Here is a 14,685-nt window from a genome sequence, read left to right as displayed (position 1 = left end):
TATTGAATCAGTTGGGATCCTCTAGCAGGAGGCAGTGGCATGGTGAGCAGACTTCACCACGGGACCTGCTGGAAGCCTGGAGACCTTGGCCCTCCCCCAATTTGTGAATTAATGAGCATGTGGCTGGGTACAAAGCTTAGCTTTAAAGATATGCAAATCCATTACTGCCAGTGCATCTACTGAAGTTATCTAGGAAAGAGGGATGGCCCCCCAGGGGCAACCTGCCACATGCTCACCTGCCCACTTGGGCATCTCCTCCCCTTGAACCATAAGGTGCGGGGGGGGGGGGCGCGGTGTGGAGTGGTGCTCCTTGTTTGCTTCTCTCCTTCCCTCCCTCCCACTGCTCTTAAGGGCAGGCCCTTGTTCTACTCCCCTAGGCAGGAATATGGTGAGAACATGGAGTGGGGGAGAGGCAGGGTCCCCGCACAGCCCCTCTTCTGCCCTGTGGTAGGAGTGGGCCTGGGGGAGAGCAAGGAAGGGCTCCTGCAGCCCAGGGACAGCTGTCCACCCACTCTCTTCCATGGCGTCTCTCCAGACCATAGATCCAAGGGGCCACATGCTACATTCTCTGGAGCAGAGGTCCCTGGCCCTTCCTCACAGATAAATGCAGTGAGAATCAACCAGAATGAGAAGGGGAAAGAGACAGCTTAAGGTGGGACTCTGAATCTGCGAGCCTCACTGATTACATGGGCTTTGTGGAGTCCAGTTCATTCACTGTGACCACTCCTCATCTTTCCCTTGGTCTCATCTGGTTTGAAATGTATGTACAAGAACTTAAAATTGTCTAGTACTTTGCAGGACTTTGCAAAAATACCTTGGCAACTGTGATCTCATTGGTCTTTCCAATAATTGCATGAGATGGAGGGTTCAGATTTTAAAGCCCCATGTCACAGATGACAAAACTTGTTCAAGGTGTCAGGTGACTGACTCATGGTTCAGCTATAGCAGACTTCCCTTCAGGGACCTGCTGCCTGACTGGCCAGGCCATGGGAGCATTTTTGTTTATGCCTTCACTGTATTCATCTGCCTGGGTGCTGGGACTGGCTTATTTTTACAACACCGCATAACAAGAGATACCAGTGCTGAAGCAGCAGTGTTCCAATGGAAGGACAAGGGCACTCACATTCCTTGGTGTTAGGGGGTGCCAGGAGGCAGGAGTAGCAGACCATGCCGTAGATGTTCCTGGGTCTATTTTCCAACATGTAGTAGCTACAGGGAGGGCGAGACAAGACAAAGCAGACAGGTGAGCCAGGTGTCACCACAAGCAAGTACTGATCACTTGGCATGCCCATGATTCAGGCATGATCCAAGCATGATCAAAGTGTAACCAAAGTCAGGGATGAGACACATGCCATGGGAATCAGGAACCCTCAGAAATAGCAGCCCATTTTGACCACTGAGTTTCCCTGGGAGTTTTCAGCATGTCTTGAAATGGAAAAATAGTTTTTCCAACAATAGGCCACTTTGGGCCTTTAAATCTCCTTTCCTTTTTGATTGTTTTCACTGATGAATTTGTTGTGTGTGTGTGTGTCCTCATCATCTTCATCCACATCATCGACCAAAGTGTCTGTGTGCCTACCACATGTAGACCCTGATTAGCTCTCTGGGAGTTCCAGCCAGCGAGCCAGATCCCCCTGGAGGAGGAGCTTCCCCCCCTCAGCAAAAGCCTGTCTCAGAACCTCTAGCCTGGCGGGATTACTGGCAAATATGTCTATGAGCCCTTACGATACTGGCACCTCACAGACCTTCTGCATGTCTGCTGAGATTGAATGGAGCTGGCTGCACTGTACAGAAAGCAGCAATGTCTAGAGAGGTCAACGCAGAAGGCCTTAGGGTTGGCCTGACATACAACCAGGTCATAACTGAAATTCCTTTGTTTCCACCTCAGGAAGCACCTGACTCAGACCCTGCATGAGCTCAAGTGTTCACACTGGGGTGGCATGTACTGAATGAAACAGAGAAATCATTCACAATAAGACTGTGAAGTCGTTTACCCCCATTGATGCCACGTATTTGGAGCCTCCCAGTGTCAGTGTGCCAGCCCTGATGACCACGCTAGCCTGCAGAGCTCTGTACCCTGAGTCAGGACCCCTTGGACCTGGCGATCCTCACCTCCAGTGCTCACAGCTCGGGCTCCTTTCCACATGCAGACTTTGGCACCTCTCTTGGCATGTGCCTGCTTTTCATAAACACACATTCAGCGGTGATCATGAAACCATTTATCACATCATGAGAGGTCGATTAAGTAACGTGAGCTGGTGCCAACATTTTTCCTTATGATTTCAAGAGATGAAAAATCCCTCTTCACTATTGGCTTTTTCCATGGTTGGTTTTTAATCTCTTTCTTATTAGCCGTGCACACCCAGGCCCCCACTGATGGCAGAGTAGGTGGCAGCATGGCAGGGGTGCTGGGGTTGTCTTTGGACTCCAGCCTCCATGAGCTGGACCATTACCAATAACATTATGATCATAATTGCCTGCCCTTCCTCAGGGCCTTTTATCCTCAGATCCCTGTGTATCTCATAAACATTAATTAGTCAATCTTAAAACAGCCCTCAGAGAAGCCACAACAGCCAGTTTTACAGTTAAGCCTTCTGGAAAAAGCCTCTCTCAAACATTCTGCCACTCTCCATAAGGCATCTGTGCCTGGGACACAGGAAGTGACAGTGGGGCCTATGGAGCACCTGCTCCCAAGAGGTGGCACGTGTCTGTGTGTGGCCTCATGAGGGTGACAGGCTTCAGACCAGCCCCCTGATTTCTAACATCCAGACCCACTGTTGGCACTTGGGGCTCTGAGTTAGTCCTCACCTCCGCTTCGGGCACATTCTTCTGCTGGATCAGGACTGTTGGTGTGCCTGGCCTGGGAGTCCCTCAGGGCCAGCCTTGCTCATAGCTATATTCCTACTAACTGTGCAGGGCACTGAGGAGGCATGGTTCTAGGCCAACATTGGTTGGAAAAACCAAATGAACAACACTAAGTTTTCCTCCACAGAAGTTCAAAGTTCACAGCCTGACGAGGGCCCTGAGGGCATTCTGTGCATCTTTCTTCCTCCCTTTTAAAAAAGAAGCAGCACAGCTAAACCTACCCTGTTTGACATCTGAGCTCTGAGCTCTGTCTGAGATGAAGAGCCGCAGCTGCCCAGCGGGTGGAGAATGCCTGGGCTTAGAACATGGCTCCCTGATGGGTCCTTGGGGCCGCCACGCTCTGTGCACACTTGGGGGCGGTTCTGCTGCCCTTCCTCACACACAGTTCCTTCTCGCTTTCATCCCAAGGCGGGGGGGGGGGGTCTGTCTGACTCCCATGGGGGCTCGGGAGGGCTGCAGCAGGGCCTCCTGTCCTGATACTGTGTCTGGACCAAGCTGTGTGACATATTAAATAACGTAGCCAAGAAACAAAATACTGAAAGGTAATACATCGAAAAAAATAAATTGGTTCCAGAGGAACTTCCCAGCCTAAGTCGGCATGTGAACTGCCTCTCGCATTTCCAGGCATGTACCACTGCCCAGAACATTGTCAGGTGTGTTTCCTCTTCAGGGCTAACCTCAGCAACTCGTGCTGCAGCTTACACCCAGACCTCTCAGTCTGGCTACACAGGAGTGGAGAATCATTGCTGGGCTGCTTCTGACAGATTCCCATCAGCTTGAAGCTGGGTGTTCATTCAGGGGTCTGTGGCCCTGCCACAGAGTATTGGGTCCCTCTGTCTTTCTGTAGAGGCCTGATTTCCTACACTTTGATCTATGTTTTGACTTTTCTTAGTTCTTTTTTTGTTTTTTGTTTTTTTCCTCAAGGGTTGATTAAGGTAAGGAGAAAGATAAAACACAGTTTAAATGGGGCCTCTAGAATCTTCTATGAAGGGGTTGACTTATTCCATGTCAACAGATATATAGATTTCACCCAAAGATTTCCTTTCCTCAGGGCTCCTAAGCTTGTAATGGATGTGATGGAGCCATTGGATGTTGTCTTCCCACACAATGAGGCACGTAGAACTGTGTCCTTCACCTGGCCTTCCAACAACCCTAGAATGCCTTATTTGAAGGGAGTGGACGTGGACTGGAAACCGGCCAACAGAAGGTAAGATGGGCCACTGCCAGCCATGGATAAGACGCTGCCCTGGCAGGGGGTGGGGGTGGGCTATGAAATAAAACCTCCATGTCTTCCTCTTCTCCTGATTTGTTCCCTGTCCTCCCACACAGCATTTCTCAACAGGAAAGCCATGTATGCTCATTGTTCTGCCAGCATCTCAGCCGCATACTGACGCACAGCAGAGAGGGCAAAGAATAAGGGGAGCATGCCTGCCAAACCACAAGGGGGGCAGGGCCAAGGGAGCCTATGGTGTTAGGAAGACAAATCCGTGGCGGCCTGCATTGTGGCCTGGCAGCCACATGGACTCCATGAAAACAGCCTTTCACTGAGTGAACAGCGCCAGCTTACCCAGACTCCTGGTAACCCTCCCCTGTGACACAGAGCATGAGAGCCTCATTTGTTCTCTGGGCCTATGGTGGGTAACAGGAGACGGGAGGTCCTGAGGCTCTGGAGCCTTCTCCTGAGAAGCACAGTACTCTATAGAGCCCCTCTGAGGAGGCTGGGGGACCAGAGATAAAGTAGGGGCCTTCTGCTACAGTGGCCTTGGGGTTGGGAGTGACTTATTTGAATGGTCTGTCACACTACAGGGCCAAACTGGAAACCAACTACATCTTCATATCTGTGAAGGATGCAGTGAGATGAAAGTTGAGACGTATCTCCGGCACAGTGGCCTTCATCCACTCAATGAGTGCTCTGGGTGATTCAGTCAAGGTGTGGAAGAAGGAGGTCGCTGTTCCTGTGGAGCAGGGAGCGAGTTACTCAAGACTTCAGAGCTCGGAAGACCCTTTTAAGAGTACAGATGCTGGCTTCCCCATTAATCTACAGATGGTCATTCTTATCTTTTGAAGCCTTCTAGAAGCAGGGCACTCACAACTATTCCACTGGTAATCTTTCTGGTAAATATATTGGGACCAAGGAAATTGTCTTCACTGTCACAGAACACCCTTTCTAGTGACCAAGCTGGCACCTGCTTACAGGACAAGGTTATTTACTGCATTGGTTCCTGGGCTTGTGCTTTCTGGCTAGAAAGTCTTTGTAGCCTAAAGATAAGAATGAAACAGCCTGCTCAATATGCATAATCATTGCCCCTTCTAGATCATCTGTAATTATGCCATGGCTGAATCTCAGAGACCACTGTGGGATGCATGTATGGTCTGAGCCACTGCTGGGACAAAGCCAGCAATGCTGTGAGTGAGGCTCCATTCTGCATCTACCCATGCTCCCCTTCTGTTTCACTGGAACAGCCTGTCTGGACAACACCATTAATGCAGAGATGACTTGCAGATCTGACTTGAACTTCATACCTGTTTATCCATCTCTGTGTCAGATAGCTTGGTCTGGATGTTACAACCACCTCAAGTCACACACACACCTCTTCCACCCTCCCTTCACCTTCCCTCCAAAATTCCTCCTCCTCCAGTATCCCACCTCTTAGCAAGTGGGTCTCACTGTCCACACAGCTGGCCAAGGAAGACATCTGAGATTCCTTTTCAAAATATACTTCCCCCACCCCCCACGCCCTTGGTCTGCAACTCTGGTCAATGCTATCTTCCAGTGAGCGCTCATGTTTCCTCTCCTTCCAATTCCTAAGGCTCCCACTTTGCCCCAGTTCTCACAACGCCCCTGGGCTCCTATGTCTTCCCTACACAGCACATTTTCCTCACTGCTGCTAAAAGGATCATTCCAAGGTACAGTCCAATTGTGTCCTATACCAGCTTAGAAGTCTGCATGGTGGTCTGCTTCCACACTGAGCTAACGACCAGTGTCTTCAACATCGTTCTCCAGAGCCATTTTCCCTCTGGCCCCTGCCCCCCTCTCTGGTTTCTCCACAACCCCTGGGCATGCCTCCTCTGCAGCCACAGGGACCCTCAGCTCCACATCACACCAGGTTGCTTGCCCCTTTGAGCCTTGCCCTGAGCATCTTGGAGAGCTCTGTCCTAATTCTTAGCCTAACACCCACCTTCCCAATGTCACCCTGAGAAGTCTTCTGAGACCCCTTCCGACCCACCACCCCAACCATGAAGCGAGGGGTCCTTCCCGGACTTCTAGAGCACCGTGTACACCTACCATACTATGCTGTGGTTACTGATTTTCTTGTCACCTTCACAGAAAACTGTCTTTCCTCTTTGCCTCACTAGTGCCTACCTAGTAGGCTCTGACTTCACAGGTTTACTAAAACAAATGCAGAAGTGGTTATGCTAGGTCGTGAATGTCAAGTCAGATTCTCACCCTGAGAGACTGTGAGAATAAGTTGAAATTTTGCAAAGAGGGTTATTTACTTTCCAGTGTGAGCATGGCAAGGTGTGCACACTTTTCCTTGGCACACTTATAGTTAATCCGTGAAACTCTGTGTATCTTTCATGAATTATGTATCTGCACCAATAAAAACCAGTGAAGATGAAGTTCCAGGAAGCATATATATTTTCAGAGACTAGTTCTAGTCACCTAATGTGAAGAGCATACTGAATTTGTCTCATTCAAGCATGGCGTCTGTGCAGAGCAGTCCTTCAATGGATGCTTGTACCATTGGGTGGGAATGCATTGATTCTGCTTCTCCTAACATGTTCCTTTTGGTGGAGGCCCCACAACACAACAGCCTCAACAATTAAATTAAAGACTGTCACCTATAGAACTTTTATTTTTATCACATTTTTAAGAGAATAGTCTAATTCCTGTGTATTACCTGATTTTTTGCATATTGAAAAATAAGGTTCTGTAATAAGATTCCATGTTTTCTTTATTAATTTGACCAATATGTTTGAATCATACTCTGTGTCAGGGACACTGACATAGAGTTGTCAAGCAGATATTTGGAAATGAAGGTCTGTAGCTCTGGAGGTAGGTCTGAACTGAAGACAGAAAATGGGAGAGACTAGGGCTGGGGGATGGTCCCCAGTAGAAAGATGGTGGTGGAAGCCATGGGAATCAATGCTTCTCAGTCACAAATTTGAACTAAGGTCAATTTCTGTAATTTTAAAAGATCTCCTCATTTTAAAGAGTTATTCACTTTCAATCTATTCTGAAGTTGGTGGGTCTTTATGCCTTCCTTATACTTCCTTCTTCTTACAGACTAATGCCTGGTGTTCTTGTTTGGATATATCCTCCTTGTTTTCTTTCTCCTCTTAATCCAAGACAGAGATCTAGAAAGATAATGCGCACAAATGGGTTGCAAAGTATAGTGTGCTATTCAAAATGCCACTATTACCATGACCACCATCATTATCATCACTACTACCATCATTACTACCATAACCTCCATCACCACCACCTCTGTCACCACCACCCTCATCATCACCACCACTTCCTCCATCATCACCACCTCCACCATCGCCACTGTCTCCATCATCCCCACCACCTCTATCATCACTGCCACTGTCTCCATCACCATCACCACCTCCATCATCACTACCACCACACCACCTCTACCACCTGTACCACCTCTACTACCATGCCGCCTTTGTCACTGCTTTCAGTTTTATCTGTAACCCTTCCAAGCATTGTGCTATGTGGACACTAGAGGGAGACAGCAGCAACAGCTGTGGCTTGGTAGATCTGAGTGTCAAGATTGCACTTTGCTCTCCTAGGCAGAACTTGCTAATGTGTCCTGCCTGTGAGAAGGAAGATTATCTTTCTGTCTTTCACACTAACTGCATTTTCACTTTGCTTTTATGGGATAACTTTTGATAAATAACAGAATTGTGGTGGAATTATAGGCACCAAATGACTCACATATTCCTTAGTAGGAATATGTACCCTCAGATTTTTCCAGAATACCAAAAACACTAAATTTAATCAGAATTTTAGTTTTCTTTTCTCCAAAGCATTCCACATGTGTTATCTTATAGTAAGTATTCAACAAGTTTGTTTGTTTTGGGTCATCAGAAGACATTATTATGATGAACATCCGCTTAAGAGATCTGGAAGCTGAGCCTGGGTGGGCTGCCTATCCTCTGAAAGATGTGGGACTCACCATCCTAGACCCTGTGCTTCCTGACTCCAGACACATGCCCTCCTCCCTGCTGAGCTGCTCCTTATAGAATGGGCAAATGCAGGAGTGATGCTACACTGCAGCCTGAGGTGCTCACATTCAGGGCTTTCTGCACAAAGTGTCCTGGGGTGTTGTCTGGTAGCAGCCATGCTTACCCAGGAAGACACGGCCCGCACTCAGCATCATTCTCCATGTCCCCTGGTGTCAGCACGGTGGCCCGGAAGAAGCCCTCACAGTCTTTGTGACGCCTGCATATCTGGTAACCTCCTTTGGAAAACTTCTCCGCTGGGCAGGGGACGCAGCCATAGTCCTCATCTTTGGTGCCATAACCACAGGACTGGCCAAGAAACCGGACAGAGGATACAGGTGAGTACAGCAGCCACACCCACCACGACTGGGCCTTCAGTCCTTGGGGCACCAGCACACCAGGCACAGTGGGTGAATTGGGCACACTGCGCACAATGAGCACACTAGCTGTTTCCAGAAGCTTCTCTTGCTAGGCTTTGGCTTCCTGATCTGCCTTAACTGCAACCCCCTTGCATCTCCAACTCTGAGCTTCTTTCCCCAGTGCTTCTAGGCTTTAGACACTGTCCCTCTCCCAAGGGTTTCTGAATAAAGGCAGCCAGCTAAAGGGATAACCTGCCAGTGATGCAGCCTGTGGCATCTGATGTCCTCAGCTCTGTACAAGAACCGTGAATGCTGACACTGTGGGTGTTTTGCTCAGCACTTAACAGAACAACATAATGAGGCTTTCCCAAAGAAGAGGGGCACTGCAGCACTCAGGAATCAGTATGCCATTCCTGGAGGACATCAGTCATCCTCCAATCCAGATGGCTTGAAACCTACTTGATCAAAGAAGAGTAGGAAAGTAATCATCCTTTAAAAAACTAAAAACAGGTCCTTAGAAATCTGTAACAAGTGCTCGGCCATCTCCCTTGCCAGGGAGACACCGTTTCTGTGCTCACTGCTGCTTCAACCCTTTAATTGTGACATCTGAGGACTATAGTGACTAGCCTGATTTAGCTTAGGAACCACAAGTAGAGTGATACAGATGAGGGCAACACTCATGTGATAGAGAGTGCCAGGCCCAGGCACAGCTAGCAGGGGCCTTACCAGGTAGGGCTCCTCTCCCGGGCCACACTGGGGACACTCGTGGCACAGTCCCGTGGTCTGGTTGTAGTACTCATTCTCTCCGCAGTTGGAGTATTCTGCTCTGGCTGAACACAGCAGTGACACCTGCCACAAGAAAGGGGGTCCTTTTGGCCTCTGTGCCTCCTTGGAGACACACTCAGGTGTGAGCACCCCATGCACATGTTGCAGAGGAAGGAGTCTGGGTGTGGGGGCCTGCTACTACTCATGTGGTACCAAATCCTAGAAACTGCAGCTAATAAACTGGGCAGGCCAACTCGCTTCCCATCAGCTGGTTTCACTCCTGCATCTCCTTTTACCCCTCCATCAAAACTCCATCCCATCTTTGAGGCCTGCTCCAAACTCTCTTCACCCATGAAATCTTGCTTCCAGCCTCTCTAAGGTTATGGAGGAGGCAGCCCTCTTCCTGGAGCCTCTAGAAAGGCAGGTTTCAGTCACATGCAGCCTCTCCTCTTTGGGGAGTCCCATGATGGGGGCCTGGATCTTTCTCAGCTATAGGACCACAAGCATGGTGCTCACCACACAGACACTGGGTTACATAGACTGCAACACAAGGAAGCATTTAAAGACCCCCTAGAAAGGAAGCTACCGAGGAGAAGTCTGATTTGGACCGGGTGCTGCTCAGTGCTTTGCACTCTCAAAAGAGCCTGGTGAAGGAGGTGCCGTTAACATTAATCCCACTGCACAGCTGTGGAAACTGAGGTGTAAGAGGCCAAGGGACTGGCCTACAGCAGTGTGGAAGGTGAAGGAGCTCCCACTGAACCTCCTCCCGGGCCATACTGCAGGTGCTCCGCAGGGTGAGGGTGCACTTACCACCAGGACAGGGAGCCAGGGCATCTGCTTGCAGTCTCCCGCGTGGGCCATCTTCTCCTGGGGCCTTGCCTGAAAGACACACTTCATGGCACCCTGGTGCCTGTAGGGCCTGAGCTGCCCCAGCACTGGCTGGCCACAGCCCAGCCCCCACCCTCAGTCTGGCTTCCTCCACCATGTCCCACTGGGTGTGAGGGGCCTCCCTGCAAGTGAGGCAGGAAATGAATGCACCCTAAAAGAAAAGGTAGGTTTTAAGCTGAGCCCCAGGCCACATGGACTGACTCCATCCATGGTCCTCCCAGTATCACCCCCCCCCCACCTCCAGCAAGGACGAAAGGTCCAGAGTGCACTGAGAGCCAATTATGGAAGCCAGGGCAATGGCGGATGGTTCACCTGCTCACAGAGTCTGAGGAAGCCTGGCTTTACACAGTGTGTCAAGGGGTACTCAGGGCTGGTCCTGACCTTCTGGCTCCAGAGCAGTCCTGGAGATGGTGGCAGGATAGCCTCTCCCCCAAGCCCTCTGCCCTCTCTCCCGGCCCCACAGTCAGACTCTTCTTGTCTCTGTTAAGAACAGATTGTTGTCAGAGTGATTAAGGACTCAGTGCATGAGTCCAACCACTTAATTTTATAGCTGAAACAATTGAAGCCCAGAGAGGGTAGTGACATGCCCAGGGCCACACAGCCACTAAACAGACAGAGGGTAGCTACAGCCCAGGTGTTTAGATGCTTTCACCAACTGCTAAATTAATGCACTGCTTTGAAGGAGGAGGTATTGTTTTTCACTTTTCCATTTTCAGACTGGGAGGCCTGTGTTTCTAACTGAAAGCAGTCTTACCTGGGAGCCTGACTATACAAAGACATGGGACGTGATACACAGAAGCAGGTCTGGAGTGATATTCACTAAATTTTCAATAAAGATTTTTTTTGGCAGGAGTGAAATAGGGTGGGAATGACTATGGACTGTGGTGGGTTATGGGGAACGCTCCCTTTCCACACATTTCCTAGTGTCAGAATGATGTGAACTTTGTGACCAGGAAAAAAGGCAATAAAGACATTTCACTTTGGGAAGAAGCATCTGATTACTCTGAGAACAGGCTGAGAAGGATGTCCCAAGGGTGATTCCAGAGACAGGGGCCCACTGGCTACTACTGTGTCAGTAAGGGGAATGGGGCAGGGCCCTGGGGGGCTTGGCTCTTTCCAGCATCTTGTCCCTGCTTACCTTGAAGTGTCTTCACTTGTGAATAACATTGGTGGGGAGGCTTTGGGGAAGGCTTAGGTTTCCAGAATCTCTTGAAGAGATACAAAAGCTGCCTCTTCTCTCTTTCTACCACGCTTGCTGTCTTGCAATTCAGTGCCCCATTTACTTTTGAGACACACTAAATGAACTGAGGCAAGATTAAAGCACCCAGCCACCCCAGCAGTGAACTTCTGGGTGTTTTCCTTCTAGCAATGGAGCAAGCTGGGACAGGCAGGGAGGGAGGCAGAGGGAGGCCCCACCTGCAGTCCTGCCAGGTGGGGAGGGTAAGGTACAAAGTCCCAACCAGATCTTAGGAACCAACTCCCTGCCTGCCACCCCAGCTTCATGATGGTGGCAGCCCAGCCTTTGCTTCAGGATGGTGGGTAGCAGAGATGGGTTTGCATTGGGTCTACAGACGGGGTAGAGGCTCTTCCCAGAAGAGTTGCAGCCCTGGAGGCCTTCCAAGAACAATACTAAGGGTTTCTAATGTAATTGACTTCCAATTATAGCTGAGCCTGGGAGGGCTTCCCTGTAAATACTGAGAAGGGCTGGGCTGGGTGCACCGGAGTGTCAACCTAGAGCATTTATTGAAAGGCTCGTTAAAGATGTTCCCAGGCCAACCCAAGAAGACAGAAAAGAAAAACAAATACACAAGGCAAAACAAAGCCTGTCGTGTTGGATGCATTTCTGCCACGATTACCAGTTCTCAAAGAAGGTAACGGGGTGGAGGGAGGAAGGCAAGGGCAGCCCTCTGGTTAGGGTTCCATTTCCAAGGTCTGATTTCCCTTGAAGCTCTGCACGTGGGAGCTGGCCTGGCCTGGGAGCTGTTCCCAAGCTGTTCCCAGAAGTGACCTCCTGGTTTTTACTTTGGGGACCCCCAGTGCCCTGAGCAGGGCAGCACCCTTGCCTGCCAGCCATCAGAGGTGACAGTGGAAGGAGCTGAGCCCCTATAGCTCCAACAGTGATGGAGAAATGGAGGTGTCCCCAAAACATCTCTTCCCACAGGTGAATCCAGCCACCACCCAGTCTCATGGCCACGATTTTGTTTCCTAGTGCCTGTGGCCACTTTCATGATAGCACGGAGACCCATGGCCAGGTGAGCCCTTTTCAGGAAAGCTCTGCCCACCCGGCCCTCGTTCACTGCTTCTCCTGCCTTCCACGGAGTCTACTGTTCCTTCCTCAGCACCATATCCTCCTAGAACAACAACACTACAATGGAAACAACAGCTGATGACTGTGGACCTCTGACCCCTCCCCAGGCACTGCTCTGGCTTAACTCTCACCACCCCAGCACAAGCTCTAACTCAAGGGTCAGTGAGAACAGGCTCGAACTGTGGACCCACATGCAGAGACGAGTGCGGCTAGGATTACTGGCCTGTTTGTTTCCTTTCCATTCTGTGACCTCAGCCTGCAGTCCCAGACCTGCTGTTAACCAAATAGGAAAAAAAGGGTAGTGATTAAGAGCAAGGGCTGAATCACATCTTGGCAAGTTATGTAGCCTCTCAGTGCCTCAGTTCCCTTATCCATAAAACAGGCATAAGATGAATGCCTACTTCATATGGGGAGGAAGGGAGGCCTGTGTATTCCCAAACTTGAATTTAGCCTCCCCTGCTGTGACCACGACCTTAGCTCCAGCCTCGGCATTTCTGGCACATGGATTCCCTATAACATCCTCACTTTATGGCAAGACTTTGGCTAACACCAAGCAGGCTGACCTCTGGAGACCTGGGCTGGAAAGATGCTCTGGGAACAGCGGTTGGGACCCTGCTTCACAGTGCTCCTGGGAGAGCTTGGTGGTTAACACAAAACCAGAAGATTCAGGATGGCTTTCAGAGGTGTGGCCCTTAAGAAGCTTGTGGTTTATTAACCAGGAGGGTTGGATGGAGCTGAGATATATCAACTCTGGGATGTTGTTCAAAACTACAAAGGCTCTCCAGTCCTGGGCTAGAGCTGGAGGGCTCACAGAATGAGGCCCACCTCCTGCTCTCCAGGTGACTGGAGAGTTAAGGGGCCAGAGGGTCACCCACACGTTGGGGGCTAGAGGTCCAAGATGCTCAGGGCATCCTGTGGTGTGCAGGGAAGGTGTCTGATTTGCAGTGTTTGACTATTTTAGTAAAATAAACACTCTCACCATGGCCATTTCAGTTGCTGATTGAAGCCACCCATGAAGACCACTGACTGAGAAGCTTTGGAGGGGCAGGTGGCTTGCACCCTCAGAGGCACCTGATCCATTTTTGAAGAGATCAGGGCAGGCAGAGTCTCACCTAGGTCCTAAAGAGTAGGTAAAAGTTCACTTGGAAAGAGGTGGGAAAAAGGTCTCCTAGGAAGTGGAAGTAGGGGGCCCAAATGGCTGGAGGCGAAGCCACAGCTGGACCAGAGGGCTGAGCATGAGGTCAGATGACATCATCAGGTTGCCATGGGTCTCACACAAAGGCTGTGCGATGCAATGAGAGAGTGGCGGGACCAACTTGCCATTGCAGTGACAGAAGGGGCCAACTCTGGCAAGAAGTGTATGTCGTAATGCCACCCAACACACACACACACACACACACACACACACACACACACGCCCCAAAGCAAGTGAAACAATATTTATACTTACCGAACACAATGGACTGTGATCTACTCCATCCTACTATTTTTATTCCGACAGAACAATGGCAGTGGTTGTAGCCCAAGACAGCGATCAGGAAAACCATCACTGGGACATGATCAGTAATCTGAAAACCACTGGCTTAGACAGGACAAGGCAGGAGGGAGGAAGCCTGAAAGATGCTGATGGTGCCCTGACCTTAGGGGGTCAGAGGGTGGAGAGGAGGGCCTGGAGGGGCCAGGACTAAGGAAACTGAGAACCAAGTTGACCCAGGTCTCCGTTTGGCTGCTGGGTGCATGGGAGGCATGTGAAGTTCTTCCTGAGTTGGAACGAACACAGGTGGGAGATGTCACAACTGTGAACACATTGTAGAACCTGGAGGGCCTCCAAGAGGAGGCAGCCTCTGGCAGCTGCACACAAGAGTTGAGCTTGTGAGAAATATCTGAGCAAAGGAGAGACGTGGCTGTCACAGTGTCAAGGCAGCCTGAGTTCTATTGGTCCATCCCTTGCTGTCATGTGGACAAGGACTTGTTCATGAGAAAAAGCCCTGGTCTAGGCCTCGAGGAGGGGTGGAGACCCCATTCCCAGGTGCCTTCTTTTCTCTGGATAGATAAGTGCCAGGCTGGAGACTGTTGGATCACTTCCTTTGCTCAAGGAGACTTTCTGGAACTCAAGAGAAAGCCAGGGTTCCTGCAGATGGGGAAGCACATCCTTCTTTGCCCACAGGGAAGGAAACCAGGGGCCAACAGACACCACATCTGGCAAAAACAATAATGAACACTTGCAACTTTTCTGTAAGGTGGAAATTATTTCAAGATAGAAAG

The 14,685-nt window shown here is 50.0% G+C and overlaps 1 protein-coding gene across 2 annotated transcripts in view; it reads right to left on the bottom strand.

Annotated features, from left to right (window-relative positions):
* The window catches only part of EDAR (ectodysplasin A receptor), a 34,058-nt gene extending 20,266 nt beyond the window's left edge, over positions 1–13,792 (bottom strand). For both annotated transcript variants that reach the window (XM_042931825.1, XM_042931826.1), the window contains exons 1-6: positions 13,400–13,792; positions 10,425–10,592; positions 10,035–10,103; positions 9,186–9,308; positions 8,228–8,409; positions 1,124–1,209 (exon numbers count right to left, since the gene is read on the bottom strand). In XM_042931825.1, the coding sequence (XP_042787759.1) occupies positions 1,124–1,209; positions 8,228–8,409; positions 9,186–9,308; positions 10,035–10,103; positions 10,425–10,592; positions 13,400–13,408 (637 nt within the window). In that variant the 5' untranslated portion in view covers positions 13,409–13,792. The remainder of the gene's footprint in view (positions 1–1,123; positions 1,210–8,227; positions 8,410–9,185; positions 9,309–10,034; positions 10,104–10,424; positions 10,593–13,399) is intronic.
* Between the last annotated feature and the right edge of the window lie 893 nt (positions 13,793–14,685).

This window comes from Panthera leo, chromosome A3 (genome assembly GCF_018350215.1).
Source record: "Panthera leo isolate Ple1 chromosome A3, P.leo_Ple1_pat1.1, whole genome shotgun sequence".
Taxonomy (NCBI): Eukaryota; Metazoa; Chordata; class Mammalia; order Carnivora; family Felidae; genus Panthera; species Panthera leo.
Note: the sequence above shows the minus strand (reverse complement) of the source record. Positions and strands in the feature narration are given on the sequence as shown.